Below are 14,945 nucleotides of genomic sequence, written 5' to 3'. Positions count from 1 at the left end.
TCTGGCCTGTTAAGAAGGTAATGGCATAATTGTCTAATTTGTGTCTTTTTAGGAAACTGAAGTCCATTTTTCCTTAATATCCCCCCTCATGCCAAAACTTTTAAAAATTCATTTATAAACCTAATGATATGTAAATTGAATTACTCCATTCCAAGGTCTACTCCAAAAACAAAAGGACAATTCCTAAAAAACAACCCATTTTCCACTAAAAAGCAAAATCTACATTCACTTTCTCATGCCTTTGTTTCCTCTGTAAGTAGACGGACCTACGATGAAAAAGGGGAAAAAAAGGAAAAAAAGATTAAATCTACAACCTTTCTTTTACCTGTGGTGCTGAGCATACAGTGCCTACAATTTCATATAATACTGTTAGAGAACACTGGAGAAGGAACATCCGTCTAGCTGCGGTTTCCCCTCCTCTGTGACGTGAGTGAGACATTTCACTTCTCTTCACCCTGGTGATGCCGCAGTAAATCTGTTTCCTCATCTCTGCGAGACAGAGAAGACAGCAGCCCGCTCCTCAGAGAGCTTGCGAGAATCTGATCAAGTAGGGAAACAGAGGAGCATGTCTTCTCTGCTCTGCTGCCCCAAGGAGCACTGGTCTGACACACACAGTGAGAACAACTGCACAGAATTTCATGTTTAATCACACAGAACGATGCTACAGGACTTCATGGACTCCACACGTCCACTCCCAGGAGTTAGAATCAGAGGCAAAACCCAGGGAAGTTTTCCTGGGAGTGCTACCCTTGATCTCAGCTTGAAGGATAGCGGGGAAAATAGGATGTGGACAGCAAGTGAAGAGGGAAGGGATTTCCTGGTTAAGAGAAACACAGCCCCCTGGGGCGCCTGGGTGGCTCAGTGGTTAAGCGTCTGCCTTCGGCTCAGGGCATGATCCCGGCGTTCTGGGATCGAGCCCCACGTCAGGCTCCTCCGCTATGAGCCTGCTTCTTCCTCTCCCACTCCCCCTGCCTGTGTTCCCTCTCTCGCTGGCTGTCTCTATCTCTGTCAAATAAATAAATAAAATCTTTAAAAAAAAAAAAAAAAGAGAGAAACACAGCCCCTATTTCTTCACCACTCAGGTATGATACTCCAGCAGCATCACCTGGGACATGTAGGAAGGGAGCAAAACCTCCATTCCCTTCCCACCTCTACTGACTCACGCACTCTGGGGTGGTGCCCAGTGGTCCATCTGTGTTTTAACCAGACCTCTCGCCTCCTCTCTTCCACTGACCACTCGTTCTCTTCACCTCGCTAATGCCAACATTTTCACCAGTATCAGCTAAAACTTCCTTTCCTCCCGAAAGTCTTGCTCAACCTTTACTGGCCTCTCATCCCACCCACAGCCCCAGGTTAGGTACTTGGGCCACGTGCCACACATACTAAAGATACTTGATCATTATTGCTGGTTTTACCATCTTCCCAGAGAAGCTGCTAGCTCCCGAAAGGCAGAGACTCAATCTATTTTGTTTGCATCCCTTCATCCCCAGCGCCTTGCGCATAGTAAGGCACTTGACTAACATTTGCTGAATTAATAGACATATCCAAGAATTAACCTGTGAAACAAAGGCATAAAGGAAAGATATAAAGTATTATGGAACATAATAGACACACATTAATAGATGCCTTTGGTATACTGATTCTAGAAACACAACTGGATTTCGTTCACCTTTGAAAACAGTTTCATGAATGGATTCGGGTTTTGAAAACTTTTGCTTTGAAAATTTTCACCACCACTTCCAAACATAGCAATGTCCTACCATACTCACCTGATGAAGCAGTACTTGCTTACTTTATTGTCATTCTTTTTTTTCCTCAATGACCAGATATTTCCACCTCAGGCTTTGGGAACAAAATGGCCCATAGAAGCTGGCGGACAAAACAGCCTCTTATTAATTCAAGCAGGGATGGAGAGAGGAGACTATAGCTAATATTTGTGGGTGAATATTGGAAAGCCTAGCCCTTCACTTTATTGTAAACAAAAAGCCGAGTCAGACACCTGGATTCCAACTCTGGCTTCCTTCCTTCCAGTATTTAAGTGTCTGCTCTGTTCTAGGTCCTGTGCTTGGATCTTAGCCGTGGACAGTGCCCAAGACACATACACAGGCCCTCCCTCACCAAACCTAATGGTATGCTCTAGCCAGGCTAATGCTGTTCCTGACTCCCACAGGCCACTGAACTCCTCAGGGCTCGGTTTCCCCATCTGCAAAGAAAGGGGGTTAATTACAAGATGACCACCAAAATCCCCTCTGACTCTAAGGTTTTACGGCTAAAAACACCACAGTCATTCCATAAGTCAGCCAAAGTCATGCATCTCCAGTCCTGCTCACCCAGATCCAGAGAGCTGGGAAACCACCATGAGGACCAAGGGCAAATGTGGACCAAGGAGCCTTGTCAGCAAAATGAGGGCCACTTCAGTGGACAGGCAGCTTTAATGCAATGGGAAGAGTGCTAGACTGAGTAAAGGAACCCGCTTAGGTCCTGGCTGGGCCAACTTAGTATCCTCAGTTGCTAAATAAGCTTTGAGGAGATGGTCACTGTCCCTTCCAGCCCTAATGCTACAGAATTCTACTTCCTCATTCCAATATGTGTTTTTCCCAGCACCACCAAGCAATAATTTCATCCTGAGGCTATTTACCTGGATAGAGCATCAGATCCCACAAGTTAAGGGCTCAGTCCTACAAGACTGCCCCTCCCCCCACCTTGGATGCCAATTCCAAGTCCAGGTTGTCACCTCGTGCTTCTGACCCACAGGCTATAAATCAAAGGTTCCCACAACCCCCTCCTTGGGTACAATTAATTTGCTAAAGCAGCTCACAACGCTGAGAGAAATATTTGACTTACTGGATCACCGGTTTATTAGAAAAGATACAGCTCTGGAACAACCAGATAGGAGAGACGCGTATGGTAAGGTGTGTGGAAAGGATGTGGAACGTCCGTGCTTTCTACATGTGCTACTCTCCACATACCTTCAGGCGTTCACCAACCCAGGGGCTCATCAAGTCGTGTTGTTCAAGAGAGTACTTAATCAGAAGCTCTCCCCGCTAACTCTTCCCCTTCCCAGAGGTTGGTGGGTGAGACTGTAAGTTCCAATCCTTTAATCACATGGCCTTTCAGAGGACCAGCCCCATCCTGAGGCTACCTAGGGTACCACCCTGAGTCCAGAGCATTCGATCCAAGGGGGCCCCTCATGAATGACAAAAGACATTCCTACCACTTGGGAACTTCTAAGGGTTTGAGGAGCTTTGTGTCAGGAACTGGGGGCAAAGACTAAATCTATTTCTTATGAAACCACATTCATCCTAAGATTCTACTTCAACACAACATTCACAAGTCAGCGATGAGAAGAGGAACAATGTTCAGTCCAACCCTGAATAATCACAAAGTATGCCAGGAGAATAATTACATCAAATCCTAGGAGAACACTGTCAAAATTTTATGACTATACTTTTGGATCAACTGCCTAGAGATAACCGGGTAACTCAAGAATCTTCCAGAACTCTTCCAAAACAAAGTGTCACATTCTACCCTTATAAAGGCAATGGTTTCTTTCCATTTGTCTTTCTCTCCTTCCTTGCCTAATTTTCAGTAGCTGACGGCTCAGCCCCACATATCCCCTGCATCCCAAGAGGACTCCCAGCCAAGCCCACTGGTCCCTAATTCCTCCCCGCTTGCGGCCTCAGGTGCTGCCCAACATTGCTTCCTCAATCCCCACCCCTGCCATTACACAACCAGCCTCATTAGGGCTGGGAAGCTAGATGAGATAGGGGATGCCACAGGCAATAGCAGAGGCCCTGAAAGGAAAATGCTGGAGCAGTGAGGAACTTTGTCTGCTGGATAGTGGTGGTTGGTGAGTACTTGGTTCAGGACAAAATAATAATAATATACTTTTTTGGCACTTACTATGTGCCAAAAGCTGTGCCACGAAATCTCATGTTTTAGCTCCTGTAATTGTCACAACAACCCCATGAGGCAACTCCACCATATTTTCTCCCTAATACAGGTGAGGAAAGTGGTTCAAAGATTTTGTTTTCCCTCCGTACAATGGCATTTTATTTCGTGGTCGGAATGCATATACACAGGAGCGTGCAAACGGAGTGACTAGAGGGGAGAGTTGGTAGAGCTGCAGCTGTTGAGAATCCTGGGATGAGCGGGGCGCCTGGGTGGCTCAGTCAGTCAGGCGTCTGCCTTCGGCTCAGGTCTTGTGGGATCAAGCCCCAGGTTGGGCTCCCAGCTCAGCGGGGAGCCTGCTTCTCCCTCTCCTCCCAGCTTGTGCTTTCTCTCCCTATCTCTATCTCTCTCTAATAAATATATAAAATCTTAAAAAAAAAAAAAAAAAGAATCCTGGGATGAACAAAGACAAGAAGGTGGGGGCCTTGAGGGATGGCGAAGGAGCAACAGAAAACCAGGTGCCCTGAGTTCCACAGAGTTTGGTAAAAGTATTCTCAAGGTGAGATGACTGGCACAGAAACTCGGTCTGCCTGGGGTATCTGTCACCTTCTATCCGTCCGTCCCTCCCCAAAAAGCCCCTGGGCAGAACCTGGCTTTTTCCTCCCTTACAAAGAGAGCCGTGTCAGTACCTGGCAGAGGAAAGCAGAGAAGAAACGGAGCGGGCTTCTCCATGAAGTTGCCATTAGAGCCAGCATCCATCCCCAAAGCCGCCGAGAAGAAACAAAACCTCAGCTTTGCCCAGGTATCTTGATTTTAGCAGATCCCACACTAGGATACCAAAATAGGGCTTCTCTTCGCAAGGTGCCACTCACTTGAGGAGTTCCTTTTATCCATAGGCTATTTTACTAGTTTAAGCAGTTGTATATCCGGCTGCCCACAGACCAGAACAAATGAGTCATACAAGAGGAAATGCAGGACGAAAATCCTCCACCTGAAACCCTGGAGGTCAGACGGGCCTCGGAATTCAGACTTTTGTGATTCTAGAGAGGTAATGCAATGCATTTAGCACACATTATGTAACACTCGGAAATCAAATTTATTGAGATTACTGCAGTAAAATTCAGCAATATTCAAACTAAGTGAAATGAACATACGATAGAATCTCATATTGGTTCTGGTTAGGTTTTACCACCCATGGGGTATGCAAAAAAACTTCAAAAAACTTTTGGTGTTCAGAGCTTTTCAGACTTCAGAATTGTCCAAAAAGGACTACAGGCATGTGCAAATGGCTCAAATAGTAGAAAACATAGTCAGCCTACCAGTAATCAAAGACATACAAATTAAAACAGTCAAGGTACCACTATCTGCCTTACGAATTAGCAAATGTGTTTTTCTGAGAAAATGCCAACGGTGTGAAAAGTGAGTCCTTCAACCACTGCTGTGAGAAGTAAACTGGGACAACCTTCAGACCACCAATACTGGTGTGTCATCAAGGGCCTCAAAACCATGAATACCTTTGACCCCAACATTGCCTTCCCAAGAACTCATTTTCAATGGACATCATCAATATCTAGACAAAGCCTTACACATATATATTCATTGAAACAATTCATTTGAGGGGCGCCTGGGTGGCTAAGTCACTTAAAAGGCTGCCTTTGGCTCAGGTCATGATTCCAGAATCCTGGGATCGAGTCCTGTGTTGGGGGTGGGGGGTGCTCCTTGCTCAGCAGGGAGTCTGCTTCTCCCTCTCCCTCTGCCACTCTCTCTGCTTGTGCTCTCTCTCTAATAAATAAAATATAGAAAGAAAGAAAGAGAAAAAGAAGAAAGAAAGAAAGAAAGAAAGAAAGAAAGAAAGAAAGAAAGAAAGAAAAAAGAAAAACACAGGCTACAAAATTATATTTGCATTATGATCCTATCCAAGCAAAAAAATAGAAAACTAGAAGGAAATGCACTAACAGTGGCAAGTGCCTTGGAGTAACAAGATCAAAGGGTGATTGTCTTCCCTTTAAATCTTTAAATCTTTGGGAGAATTTTCCAAAAGGACCAAGAGCACTGTATTTTAGCTGAAGGGAAATGGAAAAAGAAGGCCTGTCTACCTAACTCCCGGTCAATGGCAGCAAATTCATGAATCTGAGGTGTCACTCTGGGCTTTTACAAACATACAATGAACCTATCTTTGCAAAACCACCGCCACCCGCAGAACGACAACCTTCTAGGACGTGTGGTCTACATTTATTAGACAATTTGGCTGACATTTTAAGTCCAGCCTAATGGACACCAGGGGGAAGAAATCCAGAAAGAAACAGTATAAAGGATAAGAGATATGCCACTTGGCCATTTGCAAAAACCTTTCAGAGACAGCAGCTCATCTGATGCTCGCTGGCAGTCTGTAAGGCAGATAATGATAGGAGCTGGCACATACCCATTTTACAGGAAAGAAAATGGAGTCATAGACAGCCACACTCCCCGAAGTGGCAGGGGCTCTCCCTGACTTCCAGTCCAGGGCTGTCTTAGAGCTTGGTGCTCTTTCCACTCTATCTTGCCGTTAGCCTATTACTCAGTGATTCTTTATAAAAATCTTCGAGTAAAAAGAAATTTCTCACTAGCAAGAGAACCAAAATGACTTACTAATAAGAACAGGCTTCAGAAGTAAACAGATCTGACTCAAGGTCAAAATCCAACTTAAACATTTGAATGACTTTTTCAAGTTAACTTCTCAGATACTCCATTTCCTCATCTATAAATACAGGAATAAAACCACACAGCTGACAGGGTGTTGAAAAATTAAATGATCTGAGTACTTAGATCAGAGCCTGCCACAAAACAGGTATAACGAATGCTGCATTCCTTCCTCCAAAAAGAGTGAAGTGTCTGCAATGAACGAACTCTAATTCCAATTTTACTCCTTGTTGGCACACCAGACTCCTTATTCTACCTATCAGGAGCCCACCACATCTTTACCAATTACTGACGTGCCTTAAAATAATTAGAAACCACTCAACAGAATAGTTTTCACCCATGACAATTTAAATCATTTTTTGTCAGTTTTAAATAATTTCTCTTTTGTCTTAACATGTAAGCAAACTTCAACATCAGAGCCAAATTCTTTAAAAAGTAACAATGAAATTTTTTTTCTATTGCCTGGGGCTTTGGCCTGTCTCATTTGAATTCAACTACTGAAACTCCCATATCATCTGTTTGATTAATTTCTTTTAGGGAGGCAAAAGGGGGAGAAGAGAAGGACAGACACGTCTCAAATTTTTCATTTCCTCTTTAAATTAGATTTGGACATGGAAACCTAAGCTCTCAGGATGCTTGCTCAAAACATTCTGCCCACTGACTATGCTATTAAGTGGCCGCACAGCTCAGCCGCTACCTGGCCGAAGGAGAACCCAGAATTTAATAAAGCTTATCTTTAGCATCAGATGAGGAGTCAGGAGGCTGGATGGAAGCCCACAAAGCTCTAGGAGAGTGCCATTCTCTCTTCACCAGCCCCCGAACCTTTTCCACCCACTCCTTTCTTGAAGGCCAAGTCCATTGTCTGGTGGAGAAACTAATAAGCCCAAAGGTTGAGTAACCAGAGACCTTAAGGGCATAAATAAGCCAAGATGTGGAAAATCATCCCTTCTGGTGCCTGTGGTATACAGTTTCAAATGCTGCTTCTAAGAGACAGAAGTTTAATGAGATTCTTCTAGTAGGCAGGAAGAGAAAGAGACATTGTCACTACCCACTATGAAGTTATCTGTCCTTTTCTCTGCTTCCCAACTTCCGCCAACCACATGCTTACAATTTTAGGATGTCCTACACTCCCTATCTTAGAATCTCAACAAGACTGTTGAGGTTGATTTCTGTTCTATTTTCTCTCTGGGGAGAAGTGGGGTACGGTAGAGAGAAAGAACTTTGGAATCAAGCAGGCTAGGTTATCAAAGACAGATATAAAGATCCACACACACACTTCCTACTGGTTCTGCTTCTCTGACTGAATGCTGACTGATACATCAGCTATGTGACTGGGCCAATTATTTAACTGTTCTGGGCCTCAGTGCCTCACCGTCAATAAGAACGTCATAAGGCTCTGCGAAATAAGTGTACAGAAAGCATGTGAAGTGCCCAGCTGAAAGCTTGGCATACAGCAAGCACTCAACACTGCTGCCTAGCTCCTTCTCCCTCCTTTCCTAAAACAATCCCTACAAATATTAATACCGTCATAGATTTCAAGAGGACCCGATGTTAGCTGGTCAGGACATCTTTTCTTCATACAGGCCTCAAGTCACACTGGCAGCTTTGTACTCAGTACTCTTTCCTTTTTAGATACTTTGTTCTTCTTCAATGGTAAACTTTCAGCAAAAAAATGTCGCTCTGCAACTTGATGAGAACTGTTTTCATCACATGGCAGACCTGAGAGCTGAGTGTCGCTCAGAGAGCCATTGAAACACAAACTTACCGCAGGAATGGACATCCCTGGCTGATGGCTATTACATGCATCCAGTGTTGATTCCTTAACAATTTTACTCCCAGGTTAAGCTATTCAAATTCTGGCGCAAGTGACTTGCTCTCTAAGTACTGTCTACAACCCTGAGTCCAATTTGAACCCAGTGAGGCACCTGCTTGTCTCAGCATTGAAACACAGGGGGAAAACCAAAATCTCCCATCCAGTAATACCTGTCACTAGCTTCCATTTCCCCAGGAGGCATAACTGAAGGAAATATGGGTCTGCTAATAAAGGCTCAGGAGACATATTCTCCATCCTGTTCCCTTCTTAAGGTGTTCTGTGTTCTTTGAAAAAGTGAAGGCCAAAGTGATAAGCCAGTTTAAAAACTGTAAGCGATTGGAATCTTCTCAGGAGTAAAGAGCAGTGTATGTGTTTTTATGGAGGAGATAGTCACTGTTGGAAGGCTTCCAGATGCTTATTATTTGGACGTGAAGAGGAGCCGCTCAAGCTTGGAAGAGCTTGCTGACGTAAGATTCCAGGCTGTGGTAACCCCAATTGGCCAAGAAGGTATGCGTTTATTATTTTTTTTTAACTAGTGCTGTAAAGTGGCAATTAAGAGGGAAACCGGTGGCAAGGAATCCCTGGGGTCTACAGCCGTAAAAACAAGAGTGTGAGACTGGACTTCTGTAAAAGTTACACCTCCTCTTAGGTTTCAATTAAAAACTCCTGCTCCAAATTCGTCATTGAAGACAACACTTTATGGTCTCTGCTGGTGGCTTCCTGCTCTGACCACAGAAGGTTCCTTTGTGGTGACAGGAATTGACTCAAAGAAGAAAAAAATGTAAGTTTACAAACGCGCCTTCCCTTTTTCCAAGCCTGATTTATCCAGGAAATGTGGGAAGACATCTGAAAGCCCCAACCTGTTACAAGAATCCATCAAACACTAAATTCAATGAAAACTTGGAAAGGAAAGAAATGGAACTCCCCAAGGTCTTAAAATATAAAACAAAGTTGGGGGGGGTTAGCTACGACAACGCACCGGGTCGCTTGTGTCGATCTTCCGCTTGTGGGGCTTTTGAGGACAAGCGCTGCAAGGGGTCCGCGGGGCTTCAAGGTGCGCAGCCCGGCGGGAAGCGCTCGGGAGGAAGCCAAGACCAGGCCCGGTCCCTACACCCCGGATAGCTCAGAAGGGCGGGCTAGGGGTAACAGGTCGTCAGAGGAGCGGGAGAGAGGAGGGAAGGCGGGTCCCCGGCAAGCGGGAAGGGAGGGACGGGAGCCGTCGCCTCGCGCCGCACCCGGCCCGGGCCACCCTCCAACAGCCAGATGTTCAGCGTTGGGATCCCGCGGCTGTGCCAGGGCAAGGGCAGCTCAGGGCGCAGCGGGGCTGCCGTCCGGACCCCTTGCCTCCTCCCGAGCGCCCAGGCCCTGATGGGACACTCACCCGGGGCCACTAGCGGCGAACTCACGGTGCCTCCCACGAAGACAGCGGCTGCCAGGACCGCAGACCCCGAGAGTTCCCCTGGGGCCATCGCCGCGTTCCTTCGCCCTCCACCCCCCGGGCGCCGCGTCCCGGGATCCGGCAGGCAGTGCAGCTCGGGAGCCCGCAGCGGACAGAGTAGCAGGGCTCTGCCCCCGCGCGCTGTGAACCCCGCCCCGTAAAGGACCCTCCCCTCCGGCCCCACCCACCCGGCTCGGCCCGGCCTCTCCCCGCCAAACCCCGGGCTCCGCCACAGCCCCACCCGTGGCCCCGCCCTTGCCCCCGCCCATCCCAGCCTGGCCCCGCCTCGCCCCGCGGCGCCCGCTTCCTTTCTAAATTCGACCTCAGCTTCGGCCGCCCGGATTAGGCCATGACCCCGCCCCTCCTGTCCCGCCCACCGATGTCCGACCACTCCTCCTCCGGTCACGCCCACTTCTGCCTGGCCCCGCCTTTTCTCGCCGCGCCCGCTTCGTTTCCGAGTCCGGCTTCAGCGCAGACTCGGGGATTGCGCGGGAGCGAGGCGAGGGGGCAGGGTCTTCGCGGCTCATCCTGCCCTTCGCTGAGAGCAGGCGGGCGTAGGAAGAGGAAGAGGGAGAGCGGGGAAGGAAGCTCTAGATGGCCTGACCATCATCGGAGTGGGCGCGATCTTAATTCTTCGTTGGCATTTCTATACAGCTGGCATTCCCCTCCGTGACTCTTCCAGAGAGGGGCGCTGCGCTGTACGTGAAGTTTCACTGTTTGAAAATTGAGGAGAAAAGGCAAATCATTTAAATTTCTTCTGATCTCCTGTTTCCTTTAAGCTGCTCCTTTTGGGGAATAAACCTACACATACCTGCAGGAACAAGTTGCTTTTCTTTTTGAAATCGTATGCCCATATTGCACTTTGCAAATACTTTCACGGAATAGCTCTTTAAGTGCCTCGTCACTTACAATCTCCTTACATCCTCACGTCAGCTCTGTGAGCTGAGTGGTACCCCCATTCCACCAGCCGTTGAGTAAACCCACGGGACTGTGATAAACGGGAATTAACTGGTCTAACATGCTCACTGCTGTGCCCTCAGCGCCGTGCTCAATGACCACACACACGAAGAGTCGGAAGTGGCTTTGAAGTTGAATCATCACGTGCACAGATTAGACAGGAGTCTTTCTGAGTAGTTCCCTCTTTACTGCACTTGAGAGACCCCTGAAGCCAGCTGGTCAGTCCTTCAGTGACGCTCAAGGTCACAGGCATGGTGAGGCAGGTGAGGTCTGGGGGTTTTCTCTTCCTTGGCTTGACTGTCACCTTCCAATTTTCAAAAGACTATTTATCTTCTTGTTGAGTCCTCCCAATGGAGACTCTTAAACAAACACAGGCATCGAAGTGGGAATCCCCAGGACAGAAGCTTCGGCCACTACAGATAGCTGGGGCTGAGGGATGCGAGCCCCCGCCCTTGTGTGTCCTGTGCGCAGTTGTGGGCACATCCTGCAGTCTGGAGGGGGAAGCGGTTTTACACCACCCTAAAAACTGAGAATGGCTGCAGAGGGAAAAGGGCCTGTTGGTTTCTAACTTAAAAAAGGAGAGAGTCCTGGGCCTAGAAATTAAACTGTAAACTATAAGTTGTAGCCAGAACCAGCTATATAATTTGCAGAGCCTAGTGTCAAATGAAAATGCAGGGCCTTTTGTTCAAAAAGTGTTAAGAATTTCAAGATGGTAGGGGCGCCTGGGTGGCACAGCGGTTAAGCGTCTGCCTTCGCCTCAGGGCGTGATCCCGGCGTTATGGGATCGAGCCCCATCAGGCTCTTCTGCTATGAGCCTGCTTCTTCCTCTCCCACTCCCCCTGCTTGTGTTCCTTCTCTCGCTGGCTGTCTCTCTCTCTGTCAAGTAAATAAATAAAATCTTAAAAAAAAAAAAAAAAGAATTTCAAGATGGCAATGTCAGGGCCTTAAAGCAGTTGTGGAGCCCTTCTAAGCATGGAGCCCTGTAAGCCAGTCCTGTAAGCCACCCATAGTCAGTTCAGGTTTTGGCCCTTAGAATGCAGCAAAATGCTTGAACCAAGATATCTATGCAAAATATAAAATATCATTTGAAGAATGAATAATTTTCCACTCTTTTTTTTCACAGATTGAATTTACTAGTAAAAAGACAGGACTTTTTTTTTTTTTTTTTTTTTTTTTTTTAGTAATCTCTACACTCAGTGTAAGGCTCAAACCCACAATCCAAGATCAAGAGACACACACTCCACCGGCACCCCAAGACAGGGTCATTTTAAACAACGTATTTGAATTGGATGTCTGCTCATGGCTCTCCAGAAACAAAAATACAACCCTGTAATTAAAGCTGGATGAAACCTGAGTAACCATCTATAAAGCCCCCTACTTTAGAGACGAAAGATAGTTCAGTGACTTGCCAGGTACCTCATACCTAGTATGAACCAGGGTTGGAACCCAAGGCTCTGAAATTTCCCTTCTCGGACTTTTTGTAACACTTAGCTGCTTCACACCTTCTCTACAGACAGCTTCCTGTCACATGACCCCATATATGCGCATTTGCACATTCCGATAAAGGGAGGGAAGGCGGGAGGGAGAATGGGAGGAGGGGAGAGAGGAAGGAAGGAAAGAAAATCAAGCTCAAATTATTCTCCAGGTACTTACCACTACAGATTTGCTTGCACAATTTAAAAAGCCGTTGTTTGTTTGATTTTAAATGCGAAGGCTTCAACGTGATGGAAGTTCTCTTTCACGTGAGGAAGGGGATGTCACATTTCTTCTGAGGAAATAAAAATCTTGACACCATGACACTAAGTGATCTTCCCATTTTTTTTTCAGAAATAAAATTAACAGATTAAAAGGTAGAAATAGCTGTTAACAATAGCTCTCCTTGACTCATCCCTTAGATTCAGCCTCATCCCATGGTGAGCGCTTTTCTTGTGTTCCGTCATCAAATCCTTACGACCTGTTATTGTGAGAGGCGTTGCTGCACTTCAAAGCTGAGAAGACCCGGATGTGAGGAATTAAGGCATTTACCTAAGTCACACAGCTGCTCCATGGTGTTGCCGGGATTCAAATCCAAGATGAGCTCGCTGCAGGCCTGCACTTGAACTTCTGCTTCCACTGCTCGGCCTCCAGAAGGCAAAATACTAGCCAATCAGCTCTCCTTTTCCAATACAAAGTCTTATTCTGTCTTTGCATGCTTAACCTAGCCTTTTTGAACTCTGTGTCAGCAATTACATGTTTTTTTTTCTTCAAGGAGCATGTTTATGGGGCTAGGTTATAAGTAACAGTTTGGAGGAATCAAATTTACAAACTTATACAATGTGCTGTCCTTCCTGTTTTTTGTTTTTTGTTTTTTGTTGTTGTTGTTGTTGTTGGTTTTGTTTTGTTTTGTTTTGTTCTGTTTTGTTTCCAGTGCCTCTGTAAGAATTCAGTTAATCATTCCCCTTAGTAGAAACCTTTCCTGTTTTCCTCTGTGCCGCTAAGGTGGTGATTTTCATCACCATCATTTAAATGTAAGACTCCGCTGGCTGGTATTTACTTCAATTAATGTTAAAAAAACTTCCGCAGAAATCTCTGTAGAATTTCTTCTTTCTGTGATTTAGATGTAGTCATGTTTCCTTTTGAGAGGTTTTATCTAGGAGAAAAGCTGATAATTTTATATATATATATTTGCAGGGGGATAAAATGTTATTTTATAAAACCTAGGGTTATTTTGATCTGACAGCAAGTATGTACCGTGTTCCTACCGTGGGCTGAGGGTAGAAGGCCAGAAGGGAGAGTCACTGAACATTTAGTAAAAGATGCTAACCTTGCTTCAAGAAATTCTTCAGCTTACCTGGAAAAAAGAAAACAACAGTTTGGTGGAATGGAAATGGTCTAAAGTCCCAGGGGTGGGGTGGGTGGAGGGGGCGTCCTGCAGTGACTCACTCTGTGACTTTTGGCAGCTTCTCTTTGGTAAGTCTTCTTACCCATAAAATTCAGGCAAGTGACAGAATAATCTCTGAAGGTTGCCATCCAGCCCGAAGATTCTACGCCGTAAAAAGAAATAAGCTGATAAGGGTGAAGGGTGCCAGAGTCAGGCTCGAATGAAGGGTTTCTCAAAATTATCAAAACATCATGGACCAGATAGTTCTGTGTTGGGCGGCTGTTCTGTTCCCCAGGTGTGACAACCAAAAATACCTCCAGATAGTAGCAAATGTTCCCAGGGGACAAAATCGCCCCCCATGGAGAACCACTGGGCTAGAGGAGTTCCAAGAAGACCAAAGGATTGCAAATGGAGGCTCTGAGCAAGACTTCACGGAGAAGGTACAATTTGGGCTGTGTCTTGGGATTCATGGAGACCCGAGGGAGTGTATGAGCAAACGGACAGTGAGAGAATTTGCATGGTGTCGGCTGCACAGTGATGAGCACGCTTGAGGGAAAGAAGCAGAGAATGGGTTGACAATAACGGTGGGTCAATGCTGAGCCTAATAGGAAAAGGAGAACCGAGAGCTTCAAATGCCCACGAATTGTCATAAATTATAATAAATTTTTCTATCACCAAAATAATTTTTTTTTAGGGACGGTGAGAAGCATTTCCATTGTTCAATGAGATCATTTTCATCCTAAATTAGGAGCTGCAAATACAGAAGTCCTAATTTTGCCCGTGTGCCGGGTAGATGTCGGAAGAATCTGATTGCTAGGTGAGCGAGGGTGTCCATAATCTCTGCTTCCTTTCTGGACCACCACGGTGTGTCTTGTTTTCATGGGCACACATTCTTTTGTGTGTAAGTGACTCGGGCCCTTTGCTGGTAGAGCCTCAACACCAGGTGGATAGACATTGACACGGTTCTTCTCCATAAATAGCAAGAGAGAACTATAGTGAGGAATTGTATGGTTTGGGCCCCGCAAAACCCCCAACGCACATTGCAGAGGACACATTCTACAGGGTACAAGGTACTTAGGCCAGCTTCCTTCTGATCGCAATCAACAGAAACTTGCATAAATAGTAAATGTATTATACGGGTAAACTCTTTCATGGGTATGAGAGGAGTCAGGCCCCAAGTCCTCCAGCACATTAGATCCGGGACAGTAAGTAGTAGATGTGGGAGGTGAGGCTCCTTCTCCAGCTCCCTGCGCTGCCACATTCTCCTCGCTTTTACCTCTTGGCAAGTCTATGCTTCCTCTCTGTCT

The 14,945-nt window shown here is 46.1% G+C and overlaps 1 protein-coding gene across 3 annotated transcripts in view; it reads right to left on the bottom strand.

Moving 5' to 3' along the window:
* RELL1 (RELT like 1) overlaps positions 1–9,982 on the bottom strand; it is a 60,479-nt gene extending 50,497 nt beyond the window's left edge. For 2 of the 3 annotated variants that reach the window (XM_040625165.1, XM_040625166.1), the window contains exon 1: positions 9,765–9,982. In XM_040625165.1, the coding sequence (XP_040481099.1) occupies positions 9,765–9,852 (88 nt within the window). In that variant the 5' untranslated portion in view covers positions 9,853–9,982. The remainder of the gene's footprint in view (positions 1–9,764) is intronic. The other variant, XM_040625164.1, reaches the window with a different exon arrangement.
* Between the last annotated feature and the right edge of the window lie 4,963 nt (positions 9,983–14,945).

Source organism: Ursus maritimus, unplaced genomic scaffold (genome assembly GCF_017311325.1).
Source record: "Ursus maritimus isolate PB19 unplaced genomic scaffold, ASM1731132v1 scaffold_8, whole genome shotgun sequence".
Lineage (NCBI taxonomy): Eukaryota > Metazoa > Chordata > Mammalia > Carnivora > Ursidae > Ursus > Ursus maritimus.
The sequence above is the reverse complement of the archived record's forward strand: the minus strand, read 5'-3'. Positions and strand labels throughout refer to the sequence as shown.